The 16,604-nt window shown below is 42.7% G+C and overlaps 1 protein-coding gene across 1 annotated transcript; it reads left to right on the forward strand.

Moving 5' to 3' along the window:
* The first annotated feature begins 475 nt into the window (after window positions 1-475).
* bmp10 (bone morphogenetic protein 10) lies at window positions 476-3,831 on the forward strand. The gene is made up of 2 exons (XM_064984481.1): window positions 476-1,270; window positions 1,838-3,831. The coding sequence occupies exons 1-2, from the start codon at window positions 877-879 to the stop codon at window positions 2,929-2,931; spliced, it is 1,488 nt and encodes a 495-aa protein (XP_064840553.1). The 5' UTR covers window positions 476-876; the 3' UTR covers window positions 2,932-3,831.
* Window positions 3,832-16,604: the final 12,773 nt, after the last annotated feature.

Here is a 16,604-nt window from a genome sequence, read left to right on the forward strand (position 1 = left end):
TTTCTGCAGTTCCCCCATTTACCAAACAAATAAACACATGAACAATCTCATCTTTGCCTGGTGCTCCGACACAAAACAAAATATCCCTTTTACAAGGAACAGGCTACAGGACATTGTTTACAAAGTCCTCATTAAGGAAGTGGTGAGATAACACACACAGACACACACACACACACACACACACACACACACACGCACACGCACACGCACACACACACACACACACACACACACACACACACACACACACACACACACACACACACACACACACACACACACACACACACACACACACTCACACACGCACACAGGGACACACAAACACAGGGACACAAACACTGAGAAATGCAGAGCTTACCATATCATAGATAACAGACAGAAAGAAAGAGAGCTAGAGAGAGAGAGAGAGAGAGAGAGAGAGAGAGAGAACAGAGGGAGAAACTGAGAGAAAAAACACAAGGGATGCCTCCTTTGGACACAGCAAAGCCACCCTCTAGCTGGGACTCCAACTCTTTAGAAAACAACATCAAAAGGTGTGCATTAGGATAAATGGCGTGAGATCTGGAATGAGAGTCGTTTATCAGGGTTTCACACACAGCAAGAGGAACACACGGGGAGAGCTACAGAACACAGACCTCCTCACTGGTCAACTCCAAGGGTCAACCGAACCTTTTGAGTCACCAGAGAACCGACAACCACCCGGATCAGCAAGAGAAAAACACGGGGGTTGTTTCTCACCCTTCATCAAGCTGAATCCAACCTCCAGTGGACCATTGGATTAACACATTTGATAGATATAATTCTGTTTAATCTCAACATTGGATAGTCCCTGTGGATATACCATACAACACAAGAACAGCAGCACTCCTCTCCATGGCGGACAATGGGCTCTCCAGGTTAGAGGCTACCTCTATCACCAGGACCCCCTTCCCCCTGCTCCCCTTGCTGCTCCTGATGTGGCCCCTGTCTGGGCAGGGCAGCCCCATCTCCCTGGCCCCAGAAAGACATCGCCCTGCTCCAGGTCTGGGAGACGGCCACGGGGGCGTCATAGACCCATCTCTGTTGGAGCAGGACAGGGACGTGGACATGCAGAGCCTGCTGGAGAGCCTCCGGACCTTCAATTTGTCTGGCCTGGGCCCTCCTGCCCAGGCACCTGGCAGTGTCCGTGTGGAGCCGCCCGAGTACATGATGGAGCTGTACAACCGCTTCGCCAACGACCACACCGCCATGCCCACCGCCAACATCATCCGCAGCTTCAAGAACGAAGGTAGAGAGCCACTATACTGTACTCTGTATCCTTATGCCGTACTAGCTTCACATTATGCTGTGGTGTTCTTTGCTTTGGAATTTTTTAAATTAAAGTACTGTAAGCCCTTTATCCCTGTGTAATGAGAGTATTAATATCAGAACTGTTCATTAGAAATGTATTACGTATCAAAATGTACCTGTAGAAGGTCAACATGCATAGTGTAAAAACAATTAAGTATAATTTATGCATTTTCATTTATGTTTGTTTTTCATCTTACAAATACTGTAGCACCTTACATTTTTGAGAGTCTGCACTGTGCAAATAATTAAAAAAGTTTTTTATTTATTTGGACAAGAATATGAAACTGTGAATTTCTCATTATTCATTTAGATTTTTTTACAATAATATATTCATTCAACTTGATCTAGTTTAATGTTAATTGGGATTCTACAATTGCCTCGGAAGTGTTTTGGACAAAATCTTGGCTTTTGCTGTACTATCAATTCTGCAGTGTATTCAAAGCATCAACATGTAGAACTACTGATTAATTAACAGCTTTTATCTCTGTGTATTCCTCTCCCCCAGACTCGTCTCCCTGCAGTTTGGGTAGTAGAGGGGTGAGACAACACCCTCTGCTCTTCAACGTATCCATACCCCACAATGAGCGTATCACCGCCGCAGAGCTGCGTCTCTATACTTTGGTCCAGACCGATCGCAACCTCTACGCTGGGGTCGACCGCAAGGTGACCATCTACGAGCTGGAGCAGCAGGACGAAACTGGAGAGGACAACAGAACAGCTAAGGACAACGAGAGAGGAGGAGCAGGAGGAAAAGGTGGAGGACGGGAGGAGTTAGTAGAGCTGGCATCACGACAGGTCTATGGTACTGATAACGGCTGGGAGGCCTTTGACCTAACTGCTGCCGTCCAACACTGGCGCAAGTCAGAGTACAGCACCACCCACAGGCTGGAGGTCCACATAGCAAGCCTGACTTCCGAGGGGGAAAGAGGGCCGACACTAGCAGACGGTGAGGGAGAAGGAGAGGGGAGGAGGATATTCAGGGGAGACATGGAGATAGACACCAGCCCAGATGACAAACACAAACCTCTGATGATTATCTTCTCCGACGACCAGAGCGGTGATCACCGCGATGACAAGCGGGAGCTGAACGAGATGATTGGACACGAGACCTCGGAAGCGGTGCTTCAGGGTGACCTGGAGCTGAATAGGCTGTGGGGGGAGCTGGGCCGGGCGGGGGGCGAGGAAGAGGAGGAAGAGGAGCAGGACGAAGAGGCCCTGCTCCAGATGCGCTCCAATCTGATCTATGACACGGCCTCCAGAATCCGCCGCAACGCCAAGGTCAACCAGTGTAAGAAGCAGTCGCTGTACGTGGAGTTTAAAGACATCGGCTGGGACAGCTGGATCCTAGCGCCTGCCGGGTACGAGGCCTTTGAGTGCAGTGGCATCTGCACATACCCGCTGACCAAACACGTGACGCCCACCAAGCACGCCATCGTCCAGACACTGGTGAGCATGAAGAGCCCACAGAAGGTGACGCGGGCCTGCTGCGTGCCCACCAAGCTGGATCCCATCTCCCTGCTTTACATGGATGACACCGGAGTAGTCACGTACAAGTATAAGTTTGAGGGCATGGTGGTGGCAGAGTGTGGCTGCAGATAGCTAGTCCACCCTGCTGTTCATATGGACATGGAGAGAGACATTTGTGAAGAGAAATGACAGGATGAGGATGGAATAAAGCAAAGACTACATTTTTTTTAAAGCAGGATTGGTATTAGAATAGATGGACTCTGAAATGAATCTAGAATCACCGTTGAGAACAGTTGACAAGAAAAACAGCTATGACATGTATGTGTATATAAGATGGATCTAAACTAAACAGTTTGTACATTGTGTATGTATATTTTGTATTTCAGGAAAATGTATATTTTGTTTTGTACAGTAAAATATCTATGATACCAATTCATAATTCTGTAATATAATCAGTTGGATGCCATTTGAAGCTGAATAAGACATTTGGAATTTGCAAAAAAAATTGAGGAAAAAAGTTTGGACCTTTAAAAATAAACTATCCTTAGGTCTCTCAAAGGGTTCCGGCAATACAGCAACCAGCCATACAGTGATGTCCAATAGGCCTAGCTGGTGGGAGCACATAGGGTTCTCCCCAGTTAGCTCTCCACTGACATCGATCTCCTGTCTTCCTCTCCACTTATCTCTGTTTTCCCCCTCCCTAGACGCTAACACTAATCCACACCTCATTTAGCATGTCTCCCTAACAGCAACAGGCCTCCCAAGGGAAATACAAACCTGACTGGACTGGACTTCTGGTAAGGGCCTGCCCTCATCCTCATCCCCACCACCTCTCCCTGGCATTTAGGACAGTGGGCTGAGGTCAGGGCAGCAGTTAGGGTGGGCTGGGTTATCTCCCTCGAGCCCTCACCCACCTTCCCACATCGGCCTCAGAGTCAGTCACATGCCGTGCGAGCCACTTTCCCCCACTCCTCCGCACCGTGCCGATAAGGAGGTGTTGGCGGTGAGAAACATGTGCTCCACCACTCAGGACTGGAGGTGCTGGGGGAGCGGAGGGGGGAGGAGAGGGGGGGGATGGCCTGTCAAGATTCCATGGGTACTAATAGAAACAGATTCTACAGGCTCAACTCACTGACCTACCCCCACCATGTGCCCCCTCCAATCTCCTCTCCCTCATTTTGTGTCATTACCTTCCATACATCCCTCTCCCCCTGGCCCCGAAATCCTTCACGTTTAAGGAAAAGATTTCCATATATTTGGCCTGTTATCATGGACAGGCTGAGAAGTTGAGTGGAGAGTATGGCACTTCATGTCTCTCCTCCCCTCCCCTGAGAGTCCTGTGTGGAGTCCTCTCTTGTTGTTCTGTGTTCTTGTCATACAAATGTAATACAGTTCTCTGCTGCTTGGGTAACGTGAAAGCCTATTTATTGATTAATTTATTGATTTTACTATGACAAGTAGGTGATTATGTAAAATTGTACAACATGGATATGCATACAGAGGGTGAACATACAGTACATACCCTGACCATATTGTAGAATTTGTCTTTAATTTATAAATATTTTATGAATATTATATTTTGTTACCTGTTGTTGTTGGTTCCTTTGTGAATCCTTTTGTAAAATACTGAAGAGGCAAAACTTAAACTTAGTGTGCATAAAAAGCTTCACAAATCCTTATATTTTCATACAATGAATACTTTAAAAAAGGACTATTGTACATATATTATCATAATAATATCTGTATCGGAAACCATAATTCATTTCTCTCCTGGCCCGGCAACTATAAACAGGTTGCAAAACTGAACCTCCCTACTAGGCCTAATTATCTTTAGAAAAGAGCCCAGTTAGCACATTTGGTTCCTTGTAAGTTGTGGGAATGTATGTTTTTGGTTTCCTGACCAGTAAAACTGAAAGATTTTTAAACATTCTGAAAACAGAAGTGAAAATGTTGCTTGTTCTGACAACTTTTATTTTTTTATGTTGCAGGGAGGTTCTGATAATATTTTACTCTGGTTATTTGAAAGTTTTCCTGGGAAAAGTTTTATTAGCGTTCTGAGAACGGAAATTACAGGTTGTTCGGAGGCTTTTGAATAATTTCCTTAACGTTTCTCACTTTTAATAACACTGGTAACTTATTTTGGGTTAACTTTTTAGAACTCCAAGCACAGGTAGGACACATGGAAATGAATTTCCTGAGGTATTAATCATGCAAACATATTTATTTTTTATTGTGACACGTCATCAGTGCGATTCAAACCTATAATCTACTGCTGCGGCACCAGGCTGGAGCTAGCATGCCATGTTTGAACTATTAGGAAACGTTCTATTGAAATACCAAGAAGAAAAAAAAAAGATTTTTATGTTAAGTTCCTTATATGTGCTGAGAATATGCTAAAGCCAAGGAATTATCCTGCACCATTCTCAGAAATTTGTGGGAAGGTTGTATGCAAAATAACCATAGGACAACCATGCTCTCACCAGGCTTTAAGAAACATATGGTTCTCAGAACATTATGTGCTAGCTGGGGGGGGCTTTCCGGGCTGGGGGTATGACTAGGATGCATAACTCTGAGGTTAGGACTGTTGTGTACCATAGTATCAGCTCACAGGCCATAGTTTACACACGTCACACAAACACAGTGGGAAACTGACTGGAAGCCCAGCTAATGAACACAATGGATGGTCTTCCTGATGATCTGCCTGCTGCTCGCTATAACAAACTGCAGATGCAGACAGCTGCTTTGGATGGAAAACCTGTTCTTTACCTTTTTTTGAGCGCTTAAAAAAAATGGAGAAAAATGAACTATAAACATGTTTCCTTCACTTCCAATGCTCTTCCAAAAACATGCCTGATGGACTTATATCAACAACAGCAGCAGCAGTGCCAAGGAATGTTGACACTACACATAGTGAATGTAAATAAAAAGCATGTGCCCCAAAACACTGTGTAAAGATGCATGACTTTTACTTGGTAGACTGTAGTAGTAGGCTGTAGTAGTAGCAGGATGTCGTAGGATGTAGCAGTGGGATACAGTAGTGGGTGTAGTAGTATGATGTAGTAGTAGGCTGTAGTAGTAGGACATAGTAGTAGGATGTAGTAGTAGGCTGTAGTAGTAGGATGTAGTAGTAGGCTGTAGTAGTAGGACATAGTAGTAGGATGTAGTAGTAGGATGTAGTAGTAGGACATAGTAGTAGGATGTAGTAGTAGGACATAGTAGTATGATGTAGTATTAGGCTGTAGTATTAGGCTGTAGTAGTAGGACATAGTAGTAGGACATAGTAGTAGGATGTAGTAGTAGGATGTAGTAGTAGGATGTAGTAGTAGGATGTAGTAGTAGGATGTAGTAGTAGGATGTAGTAGTAGTAGGATGTAGTAGTAGGATGTAGTAGTAGGATGTAGTATTAGGCTGTAGTATTAGGCTGTAGTAGTAGGCTGTAGTAGTAGGACATAGTAGTAGGATGTAGTAGTAGGATGTAGTAGTAGGATGTAGTAGTAGGATGTAGTAGTAGGATGTAGTAGTAGGCTGTAGTAGTAGGACATAGTAGTAGGATGTAGTAGTAGGCTGTAGTAGTAGGACATAGTAGTAGGATGTAGTAGTAGGATGTAGTAGTAGGATGTAGTAGTAGGATGTAGTAGTAGGATGTAGTAGTAGGATGTAGTATTAGGCTGTAGTAGTAGGCTGTAGTAGTAGGATGTAGTAGTAGAATGCAGTAGTGGGATGTAGTAGTAGGATGTAGTAGTAGGATGTAGTAGTAGAATGCAGTAGTAGGATGTAGTAGTAGAATGCAGTAGTAGGATGTAGTAGTAGAATGCAGTAGTAGGATGTAGTAGTAGAATGCAGTAGTAGAATGCAGTAGTAGGATATAGTAGTAGTAGAATGCAGTAGTAGGATGTAGTAGTAGAATGCAGTATTAGGATGTAGTAGTAGAATGCAGTAGTAGGATGTAGTAGTAGAATGCAGTTGTAGGCTGTAGTAGTAGAATGTAGTAGTAGAATGCAGTAGTGGGATGTAGTAGTAGAATGCAGTAGTAGGATGTAGTAGTAGAATGCAGTAGTAGGATGCAGTAGTAGAATGCAGTAGTAGGATGTAGCAGTGGGATGTAGTAGTAGGATGTTGTAGTAGGCTGTAGTAGTAGGATGTAGCAGTGGGATATAGTAGTAGGATGTAGTTGTATGATGTTGTAGTAGGATGTAGTAGTAGTCTGTAGTAGTAGGATGTAGTAGTATGATGTAGTAGTAGGCTGTAGTAGTAGGATGATGTAGTAGAATGTAGTAGTAGGATGTAGTAGTAGACTGTAGTAGTTGGATGTAGTAGTAGAATGCAGTAGTAGGATGATGTAGTAGGATGTAGTAGTAGGATGATGTAGTAGAATGTAGTAGTAGGATGTAGTAGTAGACTGTAGTAGTTGGATGTAGTAGTAGAATGCAGTAGTAGGATGATGTAGTAGGATGTAGTAGTAGGATGATGTAGTAGGATGTAGTAGTAGGATGTTGTAGTAGGCTGTAGTAGTAGGATGTAGCAGTGGGATATAGTAGTGGGATGTAGTTGTATGATGTTGTAGTAGGATGTAGTAGTAGGCTGTAGTAGTATGATGTAGTAGTCGGATGTAGTAGTCGGCTGTAGTAGGCTGTAGTAGTAGGCTGTAGTAGTCAATCAAATTAAATCAAATGTTATTTGTCACATGCGCTGAATAGAACAGGTAAATTGTGTAAATAAATAATATTTAGTTAAAAAGTTTCAGTAAATGTATGTAGTGGAAACAAACGTTTTTGGTGAAAACGGGCCGATTTGCGAGTGCTCATCAATCAACCATCACTAACGTTAGCTATCATAGCTAACTTACCTGGAAAGTTAATTAGCCTCACATTCATCCAGCGACCAACAATGGTGCTCACAGCCGTATTCAACTAACGTTAATATCTGTATTACGTTATATTTGTCTGAAAGCCCAGGTGAAGTCTTGAGTAAAGTGTCAATCGTTTATGTTGCGCTGCATGTGTAATTTATGTAGACAGTAGTAGCTTTCATTTTTTGCATATTCGTATAGTATACTGTATAGCTGTACTTGGTTATGATTAATAGCATTATGAGTGCTTGTATAATTAAAGTGCAAGCAGTTTTATTTACAGTCAGCTTTTATTCACAGTGAGTGTCATCATGAGCAAGAGGAAGGGTGGCAGTGACATTCGTCAGTTTTTTGGGGCAGCCTCAGAAAAGAAGAAAAGTAAGTTGAGAGCAGTGAGAAAATGAGTACCAGTCAGATGTTAGAGGTACACAGTAGTAGAAGAGATGAGTCAATATTTCTTGATATAATAATCATTGCCATTCAGATCAGAAATGGTTAGTAATCCATTCCTGAACATCATGGCAAGAAACGCCACTTGTTTACTGATAATATTTATTTCATGTTCACTCTGGTGCTTTAGAGTAAAGAGAGAGGGAGAGGGAGATAGAGAGCACGAGGATGCCGACAGGACAGGGAGAGCAGGTGACATGGAGGTGAGTGAGAAAAGGAGCACATATTGATGGTTTAGACCGAATAATGACATCACAGCAGTCTAGTCCTAATGTTCATTTAAGCTGAGATATTCCTCTTAAGTATGCCTTTTCGTGTGTATTTCAGATAATACAATCAAGCAGGGAGAGTGAGTTTGAGACAGTGACAGACAGAGAGAGAGAGCAGACAGGCAGGAGAAGATGAAGGTGCAGGAGAGGGTGGTGAGGACCTTGGACCTCGCCCAAATCATCCAAATGTGAATGTCATACTTAGTCAAACCCTATCAAATTCCACAAGCTGTAGCAGCTTGAAAATGACGGCTACGGGAACGTAAGAGGGAGAAGAGTTCTGATTGCGGTCCCAATCACTCACTCAAGGATCCCACCTTGGATCTGATGAACTCCGGAAGTCCCCAGCGTCTACGTCCCCGAGAGGATCCGAGCTTACCCGAGTTCCTCCAAGAGCCTCCGAAGACTGACGATTTACCTCTTCCCGAGTGTATGCAGACTTAACACCCAGAGTTGTCTGTATTGCGGTACTGCCGGTCATTATGTGTCTACCTGTCCCTTCAAGAGACCGAGCTCATTTATGGGAATGAGTACTCTGGTGGGTCTTAAGGATAATTTTGCTTCTCCCCTTACTCGCCCCCCTCTCTATGCCACCCTGAGGTGGGGCGACCAGATTTCATCAACCTTGTTGTCAAGAGACTGGACATTGGCAAGAAGAATGCTAGGAAGTGGGGCACGATGTGCCCGTCTCCGTAGTCTGACCAGAAGACCACTACGTTTCCCTCTTTTTCGGAGTCGTTTTTTGGGGTCGCTGCATGCGATCCATTCGAACACAGGATCCGCGTCGCGAAAAACATATTCTTGGTCGTACTGATGGTGAGTTGACGCTGATCTTATATACAGTAGTTCTTCTCGGCTGTATGTAATGAAACCTAAGATGACCTGAGGTACTAATGTAAGAAATAACACGTAAAAAAACAAAAAACTGCATAGTTTCCTAGGAACGCGAAGCGAGGCGGCCATCTCTGTCGGCGCCGGAACATTCTTAGACAAAGATCACATTTTATGACACATTTATGCATAAATCCAGGTAATTCCAAAGGGGTGACGTACTTCTTCTTGCCGGTACCGAGCCAATGTGCGGTGGTACAGGTTCGTTGAGGTCATTTGTAAAGTGACTATGCATAGATAATAAACCGTGAGTAGCAACAGTGTAAAAACAAAGGGGATGTGGCTTTTGATCCTAGACTTGGTGCTCCGGTACCGCTTGCTGTGCGGTAGCAGAGAGAACAGTCTATGACTTGGGTGACGAGTCTTTGACAATTTCTTGGACCTTCCTCTTACACCGGCATGTATAGAGGTCCTGGATGTCAGGAAGCTTGCCCCATTGATGTGCTGTAGCGCCTTACAGCACATCAATGGCGCCTGATGCTGAGCAGTTGCCATACCAGGAGGTGATGCAATGGTGCAGCTGTAGACATTTTTGAGGATCCAGTAGCTATGTACTGTAGTAGGCTGTAGTAGTGGGATGTAGTAGTAGGTCTACCGTACTAGAGGTCGACCGATTAATCGAAATGGCCAATTAATTAGGGCCGATTTCAAGTTTTCATAACAATCGGAAATTGGTATTTTTGGCCACCGATTTTGCCAATTAAAAAAAAATTTCATTTGTATTTATTTTTATACCTATTTAACTAGGCAATTCAGTTTAGAACACATTTTTATTTTCAATGACGGCCTAGGAACGGTGGGTTAACTGCCTTGTTCAGGGGCAGAACGACAGATTTTCACCTTGTCAGCTCGGGGGATCCAATCTTGCAACCTTACAGTTAACTAGCCCAACGCTCTAACCACCTGTCTCTCATTGCACTCCACCAGGAGCCTGTTACGCGAATGCAGTAGAAGCCAAGGTAAGTTGCTAGCTAGAATTAAACTTATCTTATAAAAAACAATCAATCAATCATAATCACTAGTTGTAACTACACATGGTTGATGATATTACTAATTTATCTAGCGTGTCCTGCGTTGCATATAATCAATGAAACGCTGGGGGATGATTTAACAAAAGCCCATTTGCGAAAAAAGCACAGTCGTTGGACGACTGTACCTAACCATAAGCACCAATGCCTTTCTTAAAATCTATACACAGAAGTATATACTTTTAAACCTGCATATGTAGCTAAAAGAAATCCAGGTTAGCAGGCAATATTAACCAGGTGATATTGTGTCACTTCTCTTACGTTCATTGCATGCAGTGTCAGGGTATATGCAACAGTTTGGGCAGCCTGGCTCATTGCGAACTAATTTGCCAGAATTGTACGTAATTATGACATAACATTGAAGGTTGTGCAATGTAACAAGAATATTTAGACTTAGGGATGCCACCCGTTAGATAAAATACCAAACGGTTCTGTATTTCACTGAAATAATAACGTTTTTTCTTTCTAAATGATAGTTTCCGGATTTGACCATTTAATGAAAAAAGGCTCGTATTTCTGTGTGTTATGTTATAATTAAGTCTATGATTTGATAGAGCAGTCTGACTGAGCGATGGTAGGCAGCAGCAGGCTCGTAAGCATTCATTCAAACAGCACTTTTGTGCGTTTTGCCAGCAGCTCTTCGCAAGCGCAGCGCTGTTTATGACTTCAAGCCTATCAGCCGAATGGCTGGTGTAACCGATGTGAAATGGCTAGCTAGTTAGCGTGGTGGGCGCTAATAGCGTTTCAGACGTCACTCGCTCTGAGACTTGGAGTAGTTATTCCCCTTGCTCTGCAAGGGTCGCGGCTTTTGTGGAGTGATGGGTAATGCTGAGTGTGGCTGTCGAGTGTGGCTGTTGTCGATGTGTTCGATGTGTCGATGGGTTCCTGGTTCGAGCCCAGGTAAGGGCGAGGAGAGGGATGGAAAGTATGCTGTTACACTGGCAATACTGTAGTGCCTATAAGAACATCCAATAGTCAAAGGTATATGAAATACAAATGGTATAGAGAGAAATAGTCCTATAAATACTATATTAACTACAACCTAAAACCTCTTACCTTGGAATATTGAAGTCTCATGTTAAAAGGAACCACCCAACTTTCACATGTTCTCATGTTCTGAGCAAGGACCTTAAACGTTAGCTTGTTTACATGGCACATATTGCGCTTTTACTTCTCCAACACTTTGTTTTTGCATTATTTAAACAAAATTGAACATGTTTAATTATTTATTTGAGGCTAAATGGATTTTTATTGATGTATTATATTAAGCTAAAATAAGTGTCCATTCAGTATTGTTGCAATTGTCATTATTACAAATACATTTTAAAAAATTGTCAGATTAATCGGTATCGGCTTTTTTTGGTCGTTGAAAAATCATAATCGGTCGACCTCTATACCGTACCCAGCTAAAAAGTACCCAGAACACTGACACAGTGCAAGGGCCAGTTGACTGTATGCCAGACTGTGTTGGCATGGTGTCTCCCTCTTTGAGAGAGCTCGTGTAACCCATGTCAACACACTGAGGAGGGACACACACAGATAAGTAGAAACATGGAGGAGCTATTGGCTTTCCCAAGCAGCATGCCACATGCCTTAAACTGCCAGGAGACAAGCATACTACCAGTTTAAACCCTGTGATAAAATAAATACATAACACAGAGTATAAAAACAGTGGTGGAAAAAGTACCCAATTGTCATACTTGAGTAAAAGTAAAGATACCTTAACAGAAAATGACTCACATAAAAATGTAAGTCATCCAGTAAAATAATACTTAAGTAAAATAATAAAAGTATTTGGTTTTAAATATACTTAAGTATCAAAAGTTAAGGTAATTGCTAAACTAAACTTAAGTATCCAATGTAAAAGTATAAATAATTTCACATTACTTGTATTAAGCAAACCAGACAGCACAATTTTCTTTTTTAAAATTCCTTTCCGGATAGCCTGGGGCACACAACAACACTCTGACATCATTTACAAACGAAGCACTTTTCTTTAATGGGTCCGCCAGATCAGAGGCAGTAGGGATGACCAGGGATGTTCTCTTGATAAGTTTGTGAATTGGACCATTTTCCTGTCCTGTTAAGCATTTAAAATGTAACAAGTACTTTTGGGTATCAGAGAAAACATATGGAGTAAAAAGTAAAAGTTGTCAAAAATATACAGTAAATAGTCAAGTATGGTTATCCAAAAAGCATTTTTATTTAAGTACTTTACACCACTGTATAAAATGACATGGCCCTACTCTCTCTCTCTTTTACAAAACCTCTCTGTTTTCTTTATCTATGCATCTAATATTTATTCTCTCTCTGCTGCTAACTTGTGCTTTTCCTATGAGATAGATAATTACACAAAATGATATATTTACACAAGGATTAGTTCACCAAAACACATAAAATTTGGATTTGACAAAACCATTCATCAAAGACAAGTAACCTAGTGGTTAGCGTGTTGGACCAATAACTGAAAGGTTGCTAGATTGAATCCCCGAGCTGACTAGTTGAAAAATCTGTCGATCTGCCCCTGAAAAAAGCACTTAATCCTAATTGCTCCATGGTTGCTGTCAATAATGGCTGATCCCTGGCCATGACCCCAGTCTCTGAGGGCAGGGGGAGTGGGATGTGCAAAAAACACATGTCCATTTCTCACCGCACACTTGTAGATGTGTGAAAGAGGACAAATATAAGCACCACCAATTTGACCTTGAGGTCAAAAACTCATTAATTGCAAAATATGAAAAGTTAAGTCACATCGACCCACTTTTCTTAAAGAGTCCTATACCATATACCAAGTTATTCACAACCATATACACAGCTATATGGCATTACCATACTAATGACAAATGCACTGCAATGTTTTGGGAAGTAAACTATGAGATCAGTGACCTCTGTCATCTCGTGATAGATGAGAGCAGAGGTCATCTATAAATAGTCTCAGACCAGAAGGCAAGGACCCTAACCAATTACTAGACACTGGACATCAACAGGCTGGCATTCAAGCCTCAGTGTGGGAGCTCACTAATTGAATATTTACAGAAACCGCTGAAAATATGAGTCTGGCCACTGTCAACTAATGCCAAAGTCTAAGAAGCATGTTGAAATAGGAAGTCTTAAGTGTTTGTGCTGATGATAGGACATGAATGTGGAAAAATCTGTGCTTTCTCTGGCTACTTCTCACATTACAAAATGACACGGCTCTCAAAACATGCTTCGTAATTACGCATCGATTGCCTTGTCAAGACTATTGTAAAAATATGTATTTTACCCATTGTGTATGCTCATGCCAGAGTTTGTGGCAACACTTTTTTTCTGGATGTGGTACATACTTAGTCATAACTGAGACATTGCTATGCATAGGTTAGACATGACAGATGAGGTCGAGATAATGCTGGAGGGTGCTTCGATGTGTCATCCTGCCCTGCCTTTGCTCTGACGTGGGATAGCTCCCATCATATCCCTCCCTCTGAATCCCTCAGGCCCATATCAGGCCATGTGTGGGTTTGTGGGTGTTCTTTCCAGCTGTCATTTTGTGTAATTATCTATCCATGTTCATAGGCAAAGCACAAGAGAAGAAATGCTAGATTCACAGATAAAGAAGAGCAGATATGTTTCATACAAGAGAGAGTGGCAGAACGCGAGAAAGAGAACAACATGGAGAGAGGTGGATAGAGAGAGAGGCAGAGCAAGAGAGAAAGAGGGAGGGAGCTGTGAGATGTAAGGAACCATCAAACGTGGGTATTTACATGGGAGGAAATGTACTAATTGCCTGTAATGGGGACAGGGGAAGGTGTGGCGTAGGGTCAAGGACGCTGCCCTCCATCCAGCCAGATCTCTGCCCCACAGCCTGTGCTGATCATGGAGATAGCTGGCACGCTTTTGGGCAGAGCCCCAGAGTCCAATTGTCCTGAGGAAGCTATGCTGAAGTCACACTGCCATGTGGACTAGCTGTGTGGCAAGGAGCTACGTGTGTGTCTGCATCCCCCAGGGGTGGCCCCCGACCTTTTCTTCCCCCTCCTACTCCCACCCATGTTCATTACAGCTGGGGTGAGCCACACCTCAGCAGGAATAAACACTACTGTTCTGTACTGTACTGTAAGCAGCTGCAGCTCAACCAGGAGCTCTGGTGGGTGCACTTCTGTAGAGTGTAATGAAGTCTGGAACTTTCTGCACATTGCCACTCTCTGCACAGAGACTTGGTATTCCTGCTGTGTTCTATGCTGGCCAGGGCTTTGCTATTGGACTATTATTAATTTTCATCACCTCCATCAGTGGGTTTTTTTTCATGTTTTTTTTTCATCTGTGTTAAACTGACTATCAATGATATGGGGGAAACGGGGTGGGTTGTAGGGGGTTTGATGACAATGTACCAAATGTTTGTCATTGGTAGCCTCAACACTCACACACTAGACTATTGTGCTGGGAAACGTATTTCCTGTGTCTATGATTCATGGTTTATTTCTCAGTGTACTATCTGTTTTCCCCAACCACTGAGACGCCAACATGTTGCAATTCATTGACTTGAGGCCCTTTTGCTACATCCAGTCAAACTTATAATATTGACTCAATGAAGACATCTTGTGGCCTTCCAGGGTATTTATGGACTTATACACATGGATTTATGGATTTATAAACATGTACTTTCCAGGAACACAAGGCATTGTATCCACTGTCATAGTATTACATAACTTTCTGTCTTGTTTACTTATATAATGTAGCTACAGTTACAGTAGTTAACTGCAGATCTATGTGTTTCTACAATAGGGTGATGTTTGCCTATGATTGACGAAACGAAGTGTCCCCAGTTTGCCTTACCTTTCTTCCAACATTATGCAGTCAGACATTTTAAGTCTCGCTTCAGTTTGAAAACAGTGATAGTTCGATTATGTCCTGTAAACCTAATGTACTAGGAAGACATAGGTACAGTGCCTTGCGAAAGTATTCGGCCCCCTTGAACTTTGCGACCTTTTGCCACATTTCAGGCTTCAAACATAAAGATATAAAACTGTATTTTTTTGTGAAGAATCAACAACAAGTGGGACACAATCATGAAGTGGAACGACATTTATTGGATATTTCAAACTTTTTTAACAAATCAAAAACTGAAAAATTGGGCATGCAAAATTATTCAGCCCCTTTACATTCAGTGCAGCAAACTCTCTCCAGAAGTTCAGTGAGGATCTCTGAATGATCCAATGTTGACCTAAATGACTAATGATGATAAATACAATCCACCTGTGTGTAATCAAGTCTCCGTATAAATGCACCTGCACTGTGATAGTCTCAGAGGTCCGTTAAAAGCGCAGAGAGCATCATGAAGAACAAGGAACGCACCAGGCAGGTCCGAGATACTGTTGTGAAGAAGTTTAAAGCCGGATTTGGATACTAAAAGATTTCCCAAGCTTTAAACATCCCAAGGAGCACTGTGCAAGCGATAATATTGAAATGGAAGGAGTATCAGACTACTGCAAATCTACCAAGACCTGGCCGTCCCTCTAAACTTTCAGCTCATACAAGGAGAAGACTGATCAGAGATGCAGCCAAGAGGCCCATGATCACTCTGGATGAACTGCAGAGATCTACAGCTGAGGTGGGAGACTCTGTCCATAGGACAACAATCAGTCGTATATTGCACAAATCTGGCCTTTATGGAAGAGTGGCAAGAAGAAAGCCATTTCTTAAAGATATTCATAAAAAGTGTCGTTTAAAGTTTGCCACAAGCCACCTGGGAGACACACCAAACATGCGGAAGAATGTGCTCTGGTCAGATGAAACCAAAATTGAACATTTTGGCAACAATGCAAAACGTTATGTTTGGCGTAAAAGCAACACAGCTCATCACCCTGAACACACCATACCCACTGTCAAACATGGTGGTGGCAGCATCATGGTCTGGGCCTGCTTGTCTTCAGCAGGGACAGGGAAGATGGTTAAAATTGATGGGAAGATGGATGGAGCCAAATACAGGACCATTCTGGAAGAAAACCTGATGGAGTCTGCAAAAGACCTGAGACTGGGACGGAGATTTGTCTTCCAACAAGACAATGATCCAAAACATAAAGCAAAATCTACAATGGAATGGTTAAAAAATAAACATATCCAGGTGTTAGAATGGCCAAGTCAAAGTCCAGACCTGAATCCAATCGAGAATCTGTGGAAAGAACTGAAAACTGCTGTTCACAAATGCTCTCCATCCAACCTCACTGAGCTCGAGCTGTTTTGCAAGGAGGAATGGGAAAATTTCAGTCTCTCGATGTACAAAACTGATAGAGACATACCCCAAGCGACTTACAGCTGTAATCGCAGCAAAAGGTGGCGCTA

The sequence above is a fragment of the Oncorhynchus masou genome, chromosome 1, assembly GCF_036934945.1.
Source record: "Oncorhynchus masou masou isolate Uvic2021 chromosome 1, UVic_Omas_1.1, whole genome shotgun sequence".
Classification (NCBI taxonomy): domain Eukaryota; kingdom Metazoa; phylum Chordata; class Actinopteri; order Salmoniformes; family Salmonidae; genus Oncorhynchus; species Oncorhynchus masou.